General features: G+C 57.9%; 2 protein-coding genes across 2 annotated transcripts; one reads left to right on the forward strand and one right to left on the reverse strand.

Annotated features, from left to right (window-relative positions):
• Positions 1–455: 455 nt before the first annotated feature.
• On the reverse strand, positions 456–2,431 carry ARID5A (AT-rich interaction domain 5A; the record flags this gene model as incomplete). The annotated part of the gene is made up of 5 exons (XM_080360349.1): positions 2,335–2,431; positions 2,163–2,215; positions 1,985–2,082; positions 1,738–1,894; positions 456–1,577 (listed from the first exon to the last, which is right to left on the reverse strand). Exons 1-5 carry the CDS (start codon positions 2,387–2,389, stop codon positions 456–458), a joined length of 1,485 nt encoding a protein of 494 aa, XP_080216475.1. The 5' UTR covers positions 2,390–2,431.
• Positions 2,432–9,633: 7,202 nt separating this feature from the next.
• On the forward strand, positions 9,634–17,612 carry LOC308050324 (STE20-like serine/threonine-protein kinase; the record flags this gene model as incomplete). The annotated part of the gene is made up of 18 exons (XM_080360377.1): positions 9,634–9,783; positions 10,585–10,749; positions 10,881–10,929; positions 11,085–11,234; positions 11,314–11,386; positions 12,027–12,221; positions 12,563–12,644; positions 12,729–12,839; positions 12,935–14,788; positions 14,892–15,022; positions 15,496–15,619; positions 15,773–15,952; positions 16,043–16,172; positions 16,269–16,393; positions 16,466–16,645; positions 16,738–16,863; positions 17,297–17,410; positions 17,505–17,612. 18 exons carry the CDS (start codon positions 9,634–9,636, stop codon positions 17,610–17,612), a joined length of 4,047 nt encoding a protein of 1,348 aa, XP_080216503.1.
• Between the last annotated feature and the right edge of the window lie 583 nt (positions 17,613–18,195).

Genomic DNA, 18,195 nt, shown 5'->3' on the forward strand with positions numbered 1-18,195 from the left:
CACCAGCCCTGGAGGGCTGGACAGACGGACATGAGGTTCTCAGGATGTGGGGCAATGCCAGGGGTGGGGGAATGCTTGGTCTCAATGAGCTCGAGGGGCTTTTCCAACCAAAATTACCCTACACGCTTTCCAAACAGGTTCTGGGGTGATTGGGTGCTCCAGGCACTTCAGAATAGAAACCTCCACAACTCGCTTTGCTCCTATTTTTTTATGTGTGTGTGTATATATATATATATATATAAAAAATATATATATATTAACCTTGTGATATCGGTAGTTAAGTCACTGGCGTAACAATGTTGGATACAAACAGCTCAAAGAGTAAAAACGACACAGTCCAGACTGTCACCTCTCAGTCCCCCGCAGCGGTGAGCGGCTCCGGCACATGCTCTGTGGCTCGGCCACCGCTGCGTCCCCACCGGCTGCGCAGGGAACGACCCGGGGTGCGACGGAACCTACAGCTTGGTGTGGCGGTGAAAAGCCGGGGAGCTGTAGGCGGGTTGGTTGTGCCAGGTTGAGTAGAGCCGGTGCCGCAACGAGCTCTCATAGGACACCGGGTAGCGCCCGGGGCCGGTCGCCAGCGGCCGGCACAGCTCCGCGGTGGCCACCAACGGGCTGGGGAAAGCGGGGATGACAAAGGGGCTGATGGAGAGGGACGGTGCCGCCGGCACGCCGTGCGTTTTGAGGTGCTCCAGGGGGTTCCCGAAGCTGGCTGGGAAATGCAGCATCGCTCCCTTGTAACCGTCCGGGGCTTGCGGCAGCACCGTGGCGTAGCCAGGGCTAGCTACCACCGCCTTGGGTTTGGCCACCCTGGGCGAGCCAGCGCCTGTGTCGCTGCCATCAGCCTCCGCCACCAAGGGGGAGATGGCGCGGAGCTTCCCCCCGGGGCCGAACGCCGTCTCCTCCTCCCGGCCCCGCTTGCCCCTGGGCGCCGTGGGGACAAAACCGGCACCAGGTGCCACCCAGCAGCCGGTGACAGTGGCCGCTGGCCGGTTCTCCCCGCTCCATGACCGCCCCCCTTTGCTCCGCAGGTCTTGGGGCTGCTCTGGCTCCTCGGATGGCAACGAGAATGTGGAAGGCGGCTCCAAAAAATCCCTCAAGCTGGAGAAGTGTCCCCAGAGGGGGTGGCGGGTGCCGGGCTGCAGCCCCTCGCTGCGGCAGGCGTGGAAGCAGCCGGTGACCACGGTGGGCGCCGGATCCCGGTCCTCGGCGCGCAGGGACGTGCCGGTGATGGGTCCCACGTCGCTCCCGGCGCTCGGAGCTGGATCTGGAGCTGCCGGTGGCTCCGGGCTCCTCCGGGGGGGCTCGGGACAGTGACGTTTGTGACAGTGCAGGGACTCGGCCTCGCTGACCTGCGCCAGCAGCTTCTTCTTGGCCAGCGGTGACATGATGGGGTGGGCGCCTTTGGAGTAGAAACTGGAGAAAAGGCGCTTGTAGGATTCGCTGTGGGTCCTGCTGGGGCCAGGAGCGCCCTCCGAGGGGCTTGGGGTGAGAGGCGCCGGGCTGGAGCACCCTCCTTGCTCCAGGGTGTCCCTTGTGTCCTCTGTCACCTCTGGTGTCACCTTCTCCGGAGGCGCCTGCAAAAAGGTGAGTCGGGGGGTGGGTGTTGCATCCTCATGGGTCCCCTCCCCATATCTTCCAGCCCCCAAATCTCCTTGTCGGTCCCTCCTTGCTCTGCCCCGGCCACCCCAATGGGTGGAGACATACATGGGGGGTCTCCCGAAGCAGAGGGGGGACAGCGGGGTCACACACCTGCTCCCGGCCCTTCTCCTTCTTGCTCCTCCTGCTCTTCTTCCTCGTCTCTTTGGAGACCTTGTACTGCTTGCGGGGCTTGCTGGGGGGCAGAGGTTTGTCCTCCTCCCCCTTGAGATGCCGCACGTACGGGAGGAGCAGCCTGAGGTGAGGGGACAATGGGGGGGACGGTGAGAACCGGTGCCGGGAAGGGAAACTGAGGCACGGAGCGGCACCCCCGGCTCGTCCCTACCTCTCGTAGTGCCGGCGGGTGCAGGTGGCCGCGCTGGTGCTGCCGCGGCTGCCGCCCAGCTCGTCGTACACGTTCTTCCAGAGCCGGCGGCCCGTCACCTGCGGGGGACGGGGTGAGACCCCCGGGGACTCAGGGACACCCAGGGGACACCCAGGGGACACCAGGGGACATCGCTTACCAGCTCGTAGTCTCCTAATTTCTCCACGGCCTTGTAGATCTTCCAAAGATTTACTGGGAAGAGAGATGCTGAGGGTCAGGGGGACATAGGGGTCTGGGGGACACGGGGTCTGGGGGACACGGGGCTGGGGGGACACGGGTGTCACCGCGTCCCTTGAGGGGGTGCCACGTACTCTGCTTGAAGCCGAGGTGGGGGATCCTCTCGATGGGCGTGTGTCGCTCCTTCATGAATTTGTAGAGGCTGACGAGGAAGGCTTCCTCCTCCTCTTTCTCACCCCCGGGGGGGTTTTCTGCCACTGGTTTGTCCGGCTCGGAACCATCGTCCTGCAAGAGAGGAGCCCGAGGGGAAACTGAGGCACAGCAGATGGACCTGACACCCCATCATCACCAAAAAGAGACCCGGGGGAAACTGAGGCAGAGCAGATGGACCTGACACCCCCTTAACAAGAGGAGCCCAAAGGGAAACTGAGGCACAGCAGAAGGACATGGCACCCCATCATCACCAAAAAGAGCCCCGGGGGAAACTGAGGCACAACAGATGGGCTCAACACCCCATCATCACCAAGAGGAATCCCAGGGGAAACTGAGGCACAGTAGACAGACCTGACACCCCATCATCACCAAGAGGAGCCCAAGGGGAAACTGAGGCATAACTCTAGGGGAAACTGAGGCACAGTGGATGGACCTGACACCCCATCATCACCAAGAGGAGCCCCAGGGGAAACTGAGGCACAGTGGACAGACCTGACACCCCATTATCACCAAGAGGAGCCCCAGGGGAAACTGAGGCACAACCCAAGGGGATACTGAGGCACAGTGGACAGACCTGACACCCCATTATCACCAAGAGGAGCCCAAGGGGAAACTGAGGCACAGCAGAAGGACATGGCACCCCATCATCACCAAGAGGAGCTACAGGGGAAACTGAGGCACAGTGGACAGACCTGACACCCCATTATCACCAAGAGGACCCCAAAGGGAAACTGAGGCACAGTGGACAGACCTGACACCCCATCACCAAGAGGATCCACAGGGGAAACTGAGGCACAGTGGGTGGACCTGACACCCCATTATCACCAAGAGGAGCCCAAAGGGAAACTGAGGCACAGTGGGTGGACCTGACACCCCATTATCACCAAGTGGACCCCCAGGGGAAACTGAGGCACAGTGGGTGGACCGGACACCCCATCACCAAGAGGAGCCCAAAGGGAAACTGAGGCACAGTGGGTGGACCTGACACCCCATTATCACCAAGAGGAGCCCCAGGGGAAACTGAGGCACAGCCTGAGGGGAAACTGAGGCACAGTGGACAGACCTGACACCCCATCACCAAGAGGAGCCCAAAGGGAAACTGAGGCACAGTGGACAGACCTGACACCCCATCATCACCAAGAGGAGCCCAAAGGGAAACTGAGGCACAACAGACACCAGGGCTGCAATCGCAACCCAGCGCCGCTTAACGAGCCGCCGCTTCATTAGCGGAGCCCTGGGCCGCCGGCCAAGTTGGTCAAAGCGCCAGAAACGGGGCGAGAAGGCGAGGAAACGGCTTCCAGGAAAGCAGAAATTCATCCCCCCCCCGCTGCGCCGCCTTTCTCACCTAAAAACGCTTCTCGTTTGTTTGTTCTACATTTTCCGGAGTTATAAAACTTGTTGCTATTTTTGGGCAAAGCAGCTGCTCGGCTCCCGAGTGCTTTATTATTATTATATTATTATATTATTATTGTATTTTCCCTACATTCTTTCTATTCTTTTCTCTTTTACGCGGTTGTTTCACGGCTCAACTATTTCGAGGCTTTTTATAAAGCAAAAAAGCCGCGGGGGGGGAATAAGCACCACAAAACATCCCCCCGCTTTCCATTGAGCTAAAAATATTAATTAGATCAATTAAAAGCTTCTCTCTACATAAATACCCTATTTGGGGTATTTCCCCCCCCTCCCCAATGCTGGGAAATTCACCCTTTTCTTCCTCTTTTTTTTGCTTTCATAGATGGGTAAATAAATGTTCACACCCCCCCCCCATTAAAATATGGGGGTTCAGTGTCCCCCTAAATGCACTTACAGCTGGTTTGGTGGCGCTGGGGGGTTCTTGGGGGTCCTCCATAGGGGGGGAGTTGTCGTCTTTCATTTTAAGAGGGGTCCTGCAAGGTTAAAAGATAAAAAGGGGGGTGTGAGACACCCCAAATTGTTGCCCCCCCCCCCCAATTATTAATTGGGCCACGGTGTCGCCCGCCAGGCACCGAAATCGGCCGTTCGGCCGATTTCGGTGCCTGGCGGGCGACACCGTGGCCTAAAGCTCTTCCCTGGGTGCCCCCCCCCCCCAAATTTAGAAGCAAATTTAGGGTTCACCCCCCCCTTGCCACCCCAAATTCTCCCTTTTCCCGCCCCCCCGCCCACTTTGAGTGCAAAACCTTGCAAAACAAGCCGTGTCAAGACGTGGAAACTGATGCAAGGGGTGGTGGGGACCCCAATTCCCTAATTCCACCCCCCCCAGCCAAAGAATCTCGGTCCCGCTCACCCGCGGCCGCCGCGCCATGTGACGGGCGGTGGGGTGGTGGCCACGCCCCGAAGCGGTGATTGGGCGGCGCGGACACGCCTCCTGCGCTTATTGGACAACGGAGCTGCCCGCCCCCTATAATAAGGGGATAATGGGAGTTGTAGTCCATGTGTGTCCACGCGTGTCCACGCGTGTCCACGCGTGTCCACGCGTGGTCACGTTTGTTCACGTCTGTCCAACCCTCCAGGGATGGTGACTCCAGCACTGCCCTGGGCAGCCTGTTCCAATGCCTCACAGCCCTTTGGGGAAGAAATTGTTCCCCACATCCAACCTCAACCTCCCCTGGCGCAACTTGAGGCCGTTTCCTCTGCTCCTGGCGCTTGTTCCTGGGGAGCAGAGCCCGACCCCCCTGGCTCCAAGCTCCTTTCAGGCAGTTCAGAGATCAGAAGGTCTCCCCTCAGCTCCTGTTCTCCAGCTGAACCCCCAGGTCCCTCACCCCTCCCGTACATGTGAAGAACACGCGTGTCCACACCCCCATGTGCCCCAGCCGTGATTTCGGGTTTGGTTCCCGGCACAGCGAAGACGCTGACGTGATTTCCTCCCTTTCTGGTATCGCTACGAAAATACAGGAAACCCAGCGGAGGGGGGGGAACGGGGATAACAGGGGCTTTTGGGGTGAAAAGCGGTTGATTCAGGACTAAACAACTCAACCTGTCTCGCATTAAACCCAGCAGCAAGGGAGCTTTGTGCCGGTAATTCGGGTGGCTGAATGTGACAGCAGGGCTGTAATTACATGTTTATTGTAATAATAATTAACGGTGCTTTAGTGGCGCGAAAGCCGGGCTGGAGGGGCTGAGACCGGACAAACTCATCCCACTCACCGCAACTTCCCACCAACCGCAGACCCGCGGTGCCTCTTCGGGGCTCGTTCTCATTAACGGAGTTGCCCCATTAAGCCAAAATCGGGATGTTTAGGCCCAAATTCCTGGCGATGGGCGTCGCGGTGCTGCCGGCGGCCGGAGCGCGGGGCCGGGAATAGCGCGGGAGCGGCGCCAAAGCCATGACGGAGGGTGAGTAATGGGTTGAAGTCATCGCTTCCCCGGCGAAAATAAACCCCTTACATCACCCAGCGCCGGGCGCACGGACCCCCCAGCACCGGGGAGGGGTGGGATGAAGGCTTGGGGTGTTCACCATTGATGTAGGTCCCCAATTTTCTCCCCGCTTTTGGGGGTTCCCACCGCCCGGTGTGTTCGTTGCAGCCGTGGTATGTGCTGAGTTTGGCCGGTCTCGGCTCGGCAGGATGGGGGGGGTGGCAAAGAGGGGGTGACACGTGGCTCATGGTGGGTGACACGACCCCCGCAAGGGACCCCCCGGTACTCACCGGCTCCGAGGTGACGGGCGGGCGGCTCATGGGAGGACGAGGCTTTGCTGGTGTCACGGTACCGGGGGGATGACGGGCTGGGGGGGGGGATGAGTCATCCCCACTCTGGGAAGTGCGTGTGTGAGTGTGAGCGAGTCTGCGGGTACCATTGACTCGTTCGTTACCGGAACGGACGCGCTTTTCGGGGTTCAGCCCCGTGCTGGATGACTGTGCCGGACTTTCCAGCCTGAGCCCCTGGGTGAGGATGTGGCCACGGTGACGCTTGGTCCCCAGGGGGTTTGGGGACATGGGTGGGTTGTGGTGGCCGTGATGCTCATGGGGTGTGATCCTGGTTCCATTGAGAGGGTGGTTTTGCTAGGAAAAGCAAAGAGGGATGGAGCCACCGGTGTCCCCTGGGATGGGATCACCCCAAAACGGGGACAGAGCCACCAGTGTCCCCTGGGATGGGATGGGATCACCCCAAAATGGAGACAGAATGACTGATGTCTCCTAGGCTGGGATCACCCCCAAAACGGGGACAGTCACTAGATATCCCCCCCAAAATGGGGACAGAGTCACTAGACATCACCCCCAAAATGGGGACAGAGCCACCGGTGTCCCCTGGGATGGGATCACCCCAAAATAGGGACAAAGTCACTAGACATCACCCCCAAAATGGGGACAGAGCCACCGGTGTCCCCTGGGATGGGATCACCCCCAAAATAGGGACAGAGTGACCAGTGTCCCCTGAGATGGGATCACCCCAAAAATGGGGATGGAGCCACCAGTGACCCTAGGCTGGCATCACCCCCAAACCGGGGACAGAGCCACTGGGCATCACCCTCAAAATGGGGACAGAGCCACTGGTGTCTCCTGGGATGGGGATCACCCCAAAAATTGGGACAGAGTGACCAGTGTCCCCTGGGCTGGGGGTCACCCCCAAAATGGGGACAGAGCCACCAGCATCGCTTGGGTACCACTTTCTGGGGACACTGTCCATTGTCCCCACATTAAGCATCCAGTCCCATGGGACCAAGGCCACCCATAAGTGGGGGACAGTTGGGGCTGGATTGGCGCTCTTGGAGAGCACCCATGGGTGCCCCCTGAGAGTCTCCCCCCTTAAGAAAGAGCCTCCCCAAAACAAGAGAAAAATCCCCCATTGAGTCATTTTTGGCCAACAATCAGAGACAGGAGCAGCGCGGGGACATTGCGGGGACATCTGGCTCCTGTCCCCCCTCCCAGGGCTAGAAAAGGGGGTGACATTAACCCTTTAATTCCAGGAACGCACCCGCCTTTAACTTAATAATAACATGATTTAATGAAAACAGCAAAAGAAACTAACAAAAAAACCCCCAACCACTTGGGTTTCTATTCCTGACTCTGGTTTCTATTTGAGCAGAATGGGGGGGTCTGAAGCTGGGGGGGGAGGTAACTGAGTCCTGCCTCAGTTTCCCCTTTCACACGGTAGCTGAGGGACTCACCATCAGCTCTGGATGGAAATATATTGAATTTCAGGGCTTTTTTCCAGCAGGAGAAGCTTCTCCCCAGCACGGGGGGGTTATTATTTAATCTCATGTAAGAGATGCTGGGGGGAAAGGGGAAGATGTCGGTGGGGTGACGGTGGCCATCGGTGCAATGAAAGGTATCAGGGCTCAGCCAGGGTGCAAAACCAAGCACCAGGTTCTGCTAAAAATGAGAAGGAAAAGAAGATGAAAAAGGAAAAGAAGATGGAAAAGGAAAAGAAGATGATGGAAAAGGTAAAGAAGATGATGGAAAAGGTAAAGAAGATGATGGAAAAGGAAAAGAAGATGGTGGAAAAGGAAAAGAAGATGATGGAAAAGGAAAAGAAGATGATGAAAAAGGAAAAGAAGATGATGGAAAAGGAAAAGAAGTAAAGACGGAGCCAAATCTGGATGAGTGGCACCAGCATCACCGACACCCCCTTTGGGCACAAACTGCGGCAAGAGGGTTCGTTATCTCAGGGGGGGTTGGGAATTTGGGGTTTTGGGGATCGCCAGCACCCTCCTTCTTTGGGTTCAAAGGTACAAAGACGCAGCTCTGGTCTGTAAATTATGAATATGAAGCTGTAAAATAACTCCCTGGATTTAATTACCCCGTGATTAAGCGGTGTGATCGCTATGAAAACAGCCTCATGTGTGCTGAGAGATGCTGCGCACACACCGGCATGGGGGGGTTATTATTTAGGAGGTTAAACCCCCCTTGATTTAGCAGAGTAACCAAGGATGGATGTTTTTAGGTGCTGGGGGGCGGTTTGGGTGCCCCCCATTGATGGCACCCCAAAAAAACCCAATGCAATTAAACAGCATTCTATGAAAACAAAACAGTTGCAGAACTAAGGCCTTGGTACTTATAAAAATGGCTTTTTAAGTGTCGATGATTGTTTGCTGCTGAATAAAGCGATAACCAAATGGAAAGTTAAATATATTCAATTTTTTAGCATGTTTTTTGGTCCGTATGAAAACAAGTTGGAATGTTAAATATTTCCTGATGCTTTGGGGGTGACTGTTGCTCTTCCCATTTTCTTTAGGTCAACATATGGTTTGTGGCAATACTGGTTTAAAATCTCTTTATGGGAATCAGTCTGGGCTGAGACAAGTGGTTAAAAAAGGACGATTTTAGAGTATTTTCTGTTTGCATAATTGCAGCCTGGCTGCCGTAACAGTGACGATAGTTTGGAGCACCGAAAATTGTTACTACATTCCCATCATGGCCCCAGTTGAAACCCAGTTACCAACTGGTGAGCTCTTGAACCTGATGGATACAGGGCTCTGAAATACCCCATCCAAACGGGCTGCAAACCGGGGTGTCAACATCTCACACCCCCACAACACAGGGGGTGACACAGCTGAACACCAGCCTGACCATGAGGCTTTTTCCAGGGGAAAATTAATTAATGAGGCACTAATGAGGCTTAGTGACCTCCACCTGGGTGTCAAGCACCTATGGGACCTATTTAAACTCAGGTCAGCCATAGGGTCTGTTTCTGCTGGATGTGGGGGGCATAGTGGGGTGGAAATTCATAGGTTGGGCACCTATAGAAACATCCATCACCATAAAGGACTATATAGGGGTCATTTATAGACCCAGGGACCATATAGACCCCACCTGGGGCTCTGGCAGGGGTGTGGGTGGCATGTTTAGGTGACCACAAACCCACCTGGAGACACCCAAGGGTGCGACAAGGAGCGAAACATCTTTTAGGATGAGAAGAATTGGTGTCGAGCTGCTCCAGGGGATGTTGAGGTTGGAAATTTGGCTTAATTTTGTCCCCAAAGGGCTGTCAGGTGTTGGAACCCAGGACAGTGCTGGAGTCACCATCCCTGGAGGGTCGGACAGACGGACATGAGGTTCTCAGGACATGGGGCAGTGCTGGGGGTGGGTTATGGGTGGACTCGATGATCTTGAGGGTCTTCCCCAAGCAAAACGATCCTGTGATTCTATTTTCTCATCGGCACCTCCACCTCGCGGCACATCCTGCGGCGCTCGGCCCCTTCCTGCCCGCGAGGAGGAGGAGGAAGAGCCGCGAAGGCTGCGAGGGCGCTGGGGGAAGGAGCTCAGCCCCGGCCGCCCCCTTTTGCCCCGCATGGAGGTGGCCCCATGGCTTTTCTGCGGCGGCTCTTCGGTTTGTCGGAGAAGAAGAAGCGGCCGCCGAGGTGGTACGAGCACGTCAAGAGGGACGTCGACCCTGAGGAGACCTGGCTGGTGCTGGGCGAGTTGGGGGACGGCGCCTTCGGGAAGGTCTTTAAGGTAGGAAAACACCCCAAAATGCTGCCGGTGCCCCGAGGGTTTTGCAGATGTTTTATTATACTTGTTTAGTTTTGCTTCTGTCATGTAAAAAGCTAAAAAGCTTCTAAACAGCCCCAAATTTCCCGCAGAGGATGGTGGGGGTCTCACATAGTGGTGGCTCAGCCCATCTCCAACCATTGACATGGGGACAAGCAGCGGCTCTGGGGACACCCCGTTTGTTGGCGGGTTTTGGCCCCTCGGTTGGAGCGCGGGGGTTGAGCCGGGGATGTTTTTCTCCGAAACCGCGACACAGAGCACGACAGGAAACCCCAATTCACTGTTTGTCACCCCGCGGCAGCAGCCGCCTTCCGGGGCCGGTGGCCCTGGTGGTCCTGGTCCCTGTCCTGCTTGGTTTGTCCTGGCCAAACCGTCACCTCGCCCCTCTCCGGCCTTTTTGGGGGCAACCAGATGCCTCAGCATCACTCACTGGATGGCGTTTCTCTGTGGAACCCCCAAATTGTCCTTTGGGGGGTGTAACTGAGCCCCTATAGGGCTGTATCGCATCCATGGGAGGATGGAGCTTGATGGGGAGTTTTGGGATGCCCTGGGACACACGCACCGGGTGGCACAGCCACACTGGGGCCACCACATTGGCCACACATCCTGGTGACAGTGGTGTCCCCATGTCTGTCCTTGGCATTTGGCTCGGTGGCACCAAGCACCCAAGGAGGGATGCGGCAGGTCCAAGCTTCCTCCTCACCAAAAACTGTTGGGATGCTCCTTTTGTACCCCCTGATTTGCCCCTCGAAATGTCTCCCCCAGGCGCAGAACAAGGTGACGGGGGTGCTGGCGGCCGCCAAGGTGATCAACACCCCCAGCGAGGAGGAGCTGGAGGATTATGTGGTGGAGATCGAGATCTTGGCTTGTTGCGACCACCCCAACATCACCAAGCTGCTGGATGCGCTCTACTGGGACGGGCGGCTCTGGGTGAGCTGGGGGGTGCTGGTCCCCCCACTTCCTGGACATAAACTGGGGTCCCACCAGCATCTCGGGGCTGGGGGGGACTCAGGTTGGAGGCGACACGTTTGTAGAGCAGGGTGGGAAACATCTCCCTGCAGATCTTGGTGGAGTTTTGTCCCGGAGGGGCCGTGGATGCAGCAATTTTGGGTAAATAAATGGGGTTTTTTTTGCGCTGGTTTGGGGTGAGATTGCCAAATTTCACAGCGTGGAAAGGAATCCTGGCATCTCCAGGAGGGAGGATGGGTTGGGGTGCTGGGGCGGGAGCATCGTTAGCGGTCGGGGTTCGTTTGCGCTGCCGGCAGAGCTGGAGAAGGGGCTGACGGAGGAGCAGATCCAGGTGGTTTGCAAGCAGCTGCTGCTGGCGCTGCAGTACCTGCATGGCCGCAGGATCATCCACAGGGACGTCAAGGCCGGCAACGTCCTCCTCACCCTGGATGGGGACGTCAAGCTGGGTGAGTCTTGGGGTGACACCCCAGGGATGCTCTGACCCCCTCCATGGATCCTCTTCAACTGCCGCTTTCCACTCTGCAGCTGATTTTGGTGTCTCGGCCAAAAACTCCAGCACGGTCCAGCGCCGCGTGTCCTTCATTGGTACCCCGTACTGGTAGGTGTGGGGCGGGAATCCCTGGGGGTGCTGGGATTTTGGGGGGCTGGGGGAGCCCAGGTGTCCTGCTCCACCTGCGGATGCTCCGAACCGGCTCCTCAACACCAGGAGCATCTCAAGGATTCAGATCCTTCCTCCTCCAGCCAACACCAGCTCCAGGGTGGGCTTCTCAGTAGCATGAGCGTTGGGTTCTTCTCCCAAGGAACAAGAGGAACTGGCCTCAAGTTGCGCCAGGGGAGGTTGAGGTTGGATGTGGGGAACAATTTCTTCCCCAAAGGGCTGTGGGGCATTGGAACAGGCTGCCCAGGGCAGTGCTGGAGTCACCATCCCTGGAGGGTCGGACAGACGGACATGAGGTTCTCAGGACATGGGGCAGTGCTGGGGTGGGGGTAACAGTTGGACTCAATGAGCTTGAGGGACTTTTCCAACCAAAATGCTTCTGTGATTCTATGACACATGGGGTGCTGATGGGTACAAACTCCTCCTGAGGCAGCTTTGGAAGAGCTGAGGTCAAATCTCAGCTCTTTTCCACATAGGGTTGTCTCTGGAGGGGGTGGCACCCGGGTTTGGTTTCATGGGGACATACCAGCAGCCCCCAGCCCAGGGCAGGGTGGTCCTGTTATTCTCTCCCCCTGCACAGGATGGCCCCGGAGGTGGTGCAGTGCGAGACGTCCAAGGAGAACCCCTACGGCTACAAAGCTGACATCTGGTCACTGGGCATCACACTGATCGAGATGGCAGAGATGGAGCCCCCCTACCATGAGCTGAACCCCCTCCGGGTGCTGCTGAGGATCGCCAAGTCCCAACCACCCACCCTGCGCCACCCCAAGAGATGGTGAGTCCCCATGGAGACATCATCCCAAAGCTGATGTTGGTGGAGAAGTTGTCCCATGTGGCAGCTCCTGCTTGAAGCCATGTCTGGGCAGCTAGGATGGCTTTTTGGACCCTAAGTCATGATTCCTCCAAGCCCAGCTCTGGAGGCGACACCATGAGGTTCCCATCACACCACCTTTGCGCCCAGAAGATGACCCTGGTGGGCAGAACCATGGTGGGGACCTCCTGCCAAGGTGCTAGCAGAGTCTGGGTGTCCCTAGCATCACCCCAACCTCTGTGGGGTCCACACTGGTGGTGACAAGGAGCTTCGGGCGCCGTGTGCTCACAAGGACCATCCCACAGGTCTGAGGACTTCAAGGACTTCCTGAGGAAATCCTTGGAGAAGAGCCCTGAGGCGCGGTGGTCGGCCAGCCAGCTCCTGCAGGTGGGTCGCACCCATTGTCACCTGCCCAAGGGTGGTGGGACCACCCTCGTGCCATCCCTGCTCACCCCCATCCCTCCCACCCAGCATCCCTTCGTCGTGGGCATCTCCGACAAGCGGCCGCTCCGGGAGCTGGTGGCTGAAGCCCGGGCTGATGTGCTGGAGGAGGAGGATGAGGAGGAAGGTCCGGTGGCCTTGGTGCGTGAGGAGAGGTTGGCTGGGGTGTAAGATCCCTCCAACTCTTTCCATAAGCTCGTTGAGCTTCACCTCTTCCCATGTTGTCTACCCCACAGCCTAGGCAGGAGCATGGAGAGTCCTCCTGCCCCCCAACTCCAGGGGGTCACATGGATCTTCAGCCCCCAGATGCCGTGGGGAGAGTCCTTGAGGAGCTGGATGTCCCATCTGATGTCCAAGTGGTGGCAGAGCCCAGGAGCAAAAGAGCATCCGATTTCTTGAAGCAAATGAGAAAGTCCTTGCCCGGGCCCGTGGGCTCCATGAGGGTCCCTGTGAAGCGTCCGTCCGAGTTCTTGAAGCTGCTGCGGCGCAGATCGTTATTTGGGGAGTTGAAGCCCCAAGAACCAGCCAAGGAGCAGCGTGAGGCAGAGCCGAGAGGCTTGGAGATCGTGGAGCTGGATGTTCCTCAAGGGACATCAGCCCCAGCAGAAACAGAAGAAGTTCAAGGGTGTCAAGAGGAGGAGACCAGCCTTCTGGGGACCTCCTGTGATGTGACCGAGCTCCCCTTGGGGCCACAGAGGGCAGGAGACCTTGCTGAAGTGCAAGAAATGAAGGTTGAGCAGGTTGGACCCAAGGCAGACCAGGTTGGACCCAAGGTGGAGTCACAGGAGAAAAGCCAACATCCCAACCCATCACTGGTGACCAAAGCATCCATGGAGGGACATCTTACAGTCCCACTGAGCCCTGGTTTGATCCCCAAAAGCGATGACAACACTGAGTCAAGCAGAGACTCTACTTTATGCTCACTGGCCCTGTCCACACCTGTGACCAGGGACTTGGCCGTGGGGCAGCTGGTGGCAGCCCTGGACCTGTGGACCTTGGGGACCAAAACCCAGAGCTTCAGGTCGCTGACAGAGCATCAGCAGCGGGTTCCTCGGTCATTGCTAGACCTGAGGGTTGAGGTTGGCTCTGGAGATGGAGATGGCCTTGAGGAAGATGGTGATGGAGCAGGGAGGGCACCTGTGGGACCTGAGGGTGCTGGAGAGACTGAGATGATGGAGCAGAGGGTGCCAGTGGGTGAGGGGTCACTGATGCCCAGTGTGATGGAGGAGGTAGCGGTGAGGTTGGATGTGCTCAAGGGATGGCAGGAGCCCCTGGATGGAGAGAGGAACAAAGGGGAGAGAAACTCCATCATGTGTGAGCCCATTGCTGAGGTCCTGGACCTGGTTGAGCAGGAGGTGGGGAGGAATGACGAGGAAGATGAAGATGATGTTGAAACTGAGGTGGAAACTTCTCCTGAGGAAGCCCTGGTGCTAGCAGAAGTTAAACTGGAAGGGGATGTTGTAAATGGGTGTTTGATTGGAGACTGTAAACCAGTGGAAGATGGAGCCAGCCTGGAAGAACCAATGTTGGATGGAGAGGAACCAGAGGCAGAACCTGCAGGAGAAGGACCTGTGAGTGAGGAGGCCCAAAATCCAGCAGAGGATTCATCCTTCATGGAGATCGCAGGGTTTGTTGGAGAAGAAATGGGGGAGAAAGAGGAAAACAGCCCCAGAGACAACCAGCCAAGGGCTGCTCCTGAGGATGGCTGGGAAGGACGAGCTGGAAATGGAGAGCTTGGAGAAGATGGGGTGCAGGTTGCTCCAGCTCCTGAAGAACCACCAAGAGATGAACCTGGAGAGGGGATGGGTGGCTTGAATGGTCACGGAGCAGCACCAGAGCCCCAGGAGACCTTTGGTGGACATCCAAAGGCCACAAAGACCATGAACTTTGGTGGCCTTGTCCGCATGTCTTCCCAGGCGCGGGCAGCATGGGATGTAGGGACTACACCAGGTCCATCCATCACGGCAAAGCAAGGAGAGGAGCGGTCCCCTGGGGAAAACCCTGCAGAGGTAGAAGGTCCAAACCCCTTTCCTGCAGCAGCACAACCTCTTCCCTCAGCTGGAGAAGCCCAGAAGGTGAGAAGTTCACAGGTGACGTGGCCATGTGAAGCTGCTCCCCCATTGCATGGGCTCCCATGTTGGGTTTAGGTCGTTTTGGGCCATCTGAGCTCAAACGGTTTGTTCCCGGTCACAGGAACCTGCGTCGCTCCAAAGGACGGTGAAGAAAACGCGGAGGTTTGTGGTGGACGGGGAGGAGGTGAGCGTGACAACCGCCGGCACCGTCGGCAAGGCTGGGGCGAGGGACGAGATGGTGCGATCGGCTCGGTGAGTGGTGATGGTGTTGGGGGGGCCACTGGGCTTCTCCCACCCATTTCTGGCTGAGGAGGACCAGGGGCAAAGGGGAGAAGGTGCTGGAGACCTGGGGGGTTCAGCTGGAGAACAGGAGCTGAGGAGAGACCTTCTGATCTCTGAACTGCCTGAAAGGAGCTTGGAGCCAGGGGGGTCGGGCTCTGCTCCCCAGGAACAAGCGCCAGGAGCAGAGGAAACGGCCTCAAGTTGTGCCAGGGGAGGTTGAGGTTGGATGTGGGGAACAATCTCTTCCCCAAAGGGCTGTGGGGCATTGGAACAGGCTGCCCAGGGCAGCGCTGGAGTCACCATCCCTGGAGGGTTGGACAGACGGACATGAGGTTCTCAGGACATGGGGCAGTGCCAGGGTGGGTTATGGGTGGACTCAATTACTCTAAGTGTCTTTTCCAACCCAATTGATTCTCTGATTTTATGATTCCCCGAACCCTCAGGCGCCAGGAGCTGCGTGCGCTGCGGGTGCTGCAGAAGGAGGAGCAGCGAGCCCAGAGCCAGCTGGAGCAGAAGTTCCACCAGCAGCGGGAGCTGATGTTCCGTCACATCGAGCAGGAGATGATGGTAACCAGCACATTGTCCCCTGTTACCACGGGACAGCGATGTGCGATCAAGGGGGTGCTGGAGTCCCACTGAGATGCTGGGTCTGGGTGGGTTTGGTGGCTTTGGTGGCCACTTGTAGTCCCTGCAGCCCTGTTAACCATACCTGTGTGGCAGAGCAAGAAGGAGTTCTACGACCGGGAGGTGGAGAGCTTGGAGCGGCGCTACCGGCAGCTGAGGGAACGTCAGGAGCTGGAGTACACGGCGAGGCTGCAGGATGAGGCCAAGCGCCTCAAGTTGCTCCAGGAGAAGGACAGTGGGAGGAGGATGCAAGAGCTGAAGGGCAATGGGAGAGAGGTGAGGGCTGGGGCAGCGCCGGTGCCACCAGGAGCTTGGGGACCATCTTGGTTGTTTTTTGGGATGAAGTCCCCCCATTGCTCACCGCAGGAGCAGCGGTTCCTGCAGCAGCAGCAGGAGGAACTCAACGCAGCCCTGCAGAGGGTTGTCCAGGAGCACAAGAAGAAGATGATGTCCATCGACTGGGAGTGCAGCAGCAAGATCCACAGCCTCAGGAGAGGTGCAGAGGGCTGGGAGGAGGAGGATGGAGGGGAGCAGCGTGGTCTGGGTTGGGGGTTTTGGGAGGTGGTGACACTACTGCGGTCTTGCCCGGCAGCCCGTGAGTCGGTGGTGTGGAGCATGGAGCAGGGGCACCTCCAGGAGAAGTACCAGCTCTTCGGGCAGCAGATGAAGGAGCAGCACGCGCTGCAGCGGCAGCAGCTCCGCAAGCGCCACGAGAAGGTGAGATGGGAACCGGTGGTGATGTTCCCCGGCTCTGTAGGGTCCTGGCTCACCCTCCTGCCCCTGTCCCAGGAGATGGAGAGGATGAAGCGCTTCCACCAGTTGCTGCTGGAGGATCTGAGGAGCCAGCATGCGCAGGAGCGGGCCCAGCTGCTGAAAAGCCAACGCTGCGATGCCAAAACCCATCTGGCCCTCTTCAAGGAGAACCTGAAGAGCCAGGAGGCCAGCGGGGCCAAGCAGAGGGCTAAGCAGGTACAAGGACCTGTCTTCCCCAAAGTCCCCGAAATGCCGCAAGCTCTGGGTTTTGGGGCAGGGGAGGGTGACACGGGCTGTCCCCACCGTAGTTCCTGCAGCACGAGGAGCGACGGCAGCGAGAGGCGGTGCAGCAGCAGCAGGAGCAGCAGATGCAGCAGATGCAGGAGCTGCAGCAGCAACAGGCTGAGAGCCTGGCAGAGCTGGAGCAGATGCAGGTACAGGGATGGCTGCAAAACTGTCCCCCCAGGGGTTTCCACACCCCTGTGACCCCTCCTCAAACACTTCTCATGCCAAGAAAGCCCTTGAGGTGCTGGAGCGAGTTGAGAGAAGGGAATGGAGCTGGGGAAGGGGCTGGAGCACAAGTGTGATGGGAGCGGCTGAGGGAACCAGAATAGGACCCAGAGGAAACGACCTCAAGTTGCGCCAGGGGAGGTTGAGGTTGGATGTGGGGAACAATTTCTTCCCCAAAGGGCTGTGGGGCATTGGAACAGGCTGCCCAGGGCAGTGCTGGAGTCACCATCCCTGGAGGGCTGGACAGACGGACATGAGGTTCTCAGGACAATGGGGCAGTGCTGGGGCAGGGGTAATGATCTGAAAGGTCTTTTCCAACCCAAACGATTCTCTGTTTCCTTCCCATTTCTGTCCCAGAGTGAGAAGATGAACCTCTTGGCCGAGCAGGAGAGGAGGCAGCTGGGGCGGCTGGAGCAGGAGCACGCCATGGAGCTCAGCCAGTGGAAGCAACGCCTGGCTGCACGCAAGGAGGTGAGAAAGTCTCCCCCATCTCTGCCCATCTCACAGGACACGATGGAGGGGAACAAGCCCCTGTGACATGGGACACGATGCTTTTCTCCTCCAGATGCTGGAGGAGGAGCTGGGGAACTCACTGTTGGTGCAGCAGCGGGAAGGGCTGCCTGGCGCCCGCAGCAGAAACAGGATCAGCCGCTTCTTCCACCTCCCGTCCTGACACCACGCTGGGGTGACTGGGGACAAGGGACAGGCAGCTGCCTGGGGACAGTCCCACGGCTCTGCTGGGAGGTGGGATGGAAGGATCTTGAGGGTGACACAATGACCAGCTGCCCTGGGGATGCTGAGATGCCGGGCAGGACATGATGCGGATCTCGGGGGGTGGTGTGGGGGTCCGAAACCCCTCGCTGTGCCGGAGGGGTGGAGTGAAGCAGGACCTGCCAGCCCTGAGGACCCTTGGGGGTGTCACCCCACCGGTCTCAAAGCTGAGGATGCAGAGGGGTTGCTGGAGCTTCCTGCACGGAGCTCCCCTCAGCTGAATGGCAACTCGAGGAAATACATCCTTTCTTTGTTAATTAAGTCCCTGTTTGTGATTATTTACCTTTAAAACTCTCATTTTGCATCCTTTGCCCAGCTTGGGCCCCACCTTGGGGACAAGGTGACAGCCTGGAGCCAGTACTGGAGCCGGGTCCAGGCCCCACCACCTTGCCCAGAGCTGTTCTCACCAAACTCATCAGCGCCCCGAGGGCACTAATTAATCCTAATGGTCTGAACCAGCCTCCCAGGGGGCCTTGAGCCACCAC

This window comes from Nesoenas mayeri, assembly GCF_963082525.1.
Source record: "Nesoenas mayeri genome assembly, chromosome: 27".
Taxonomy (NCBI): domain Eukaryota; kingdom Metazoa; phylum Chordata; class Aves; order Columbiformes; family Columbidae; genus Nesoenas; species Nesoenas mayeri.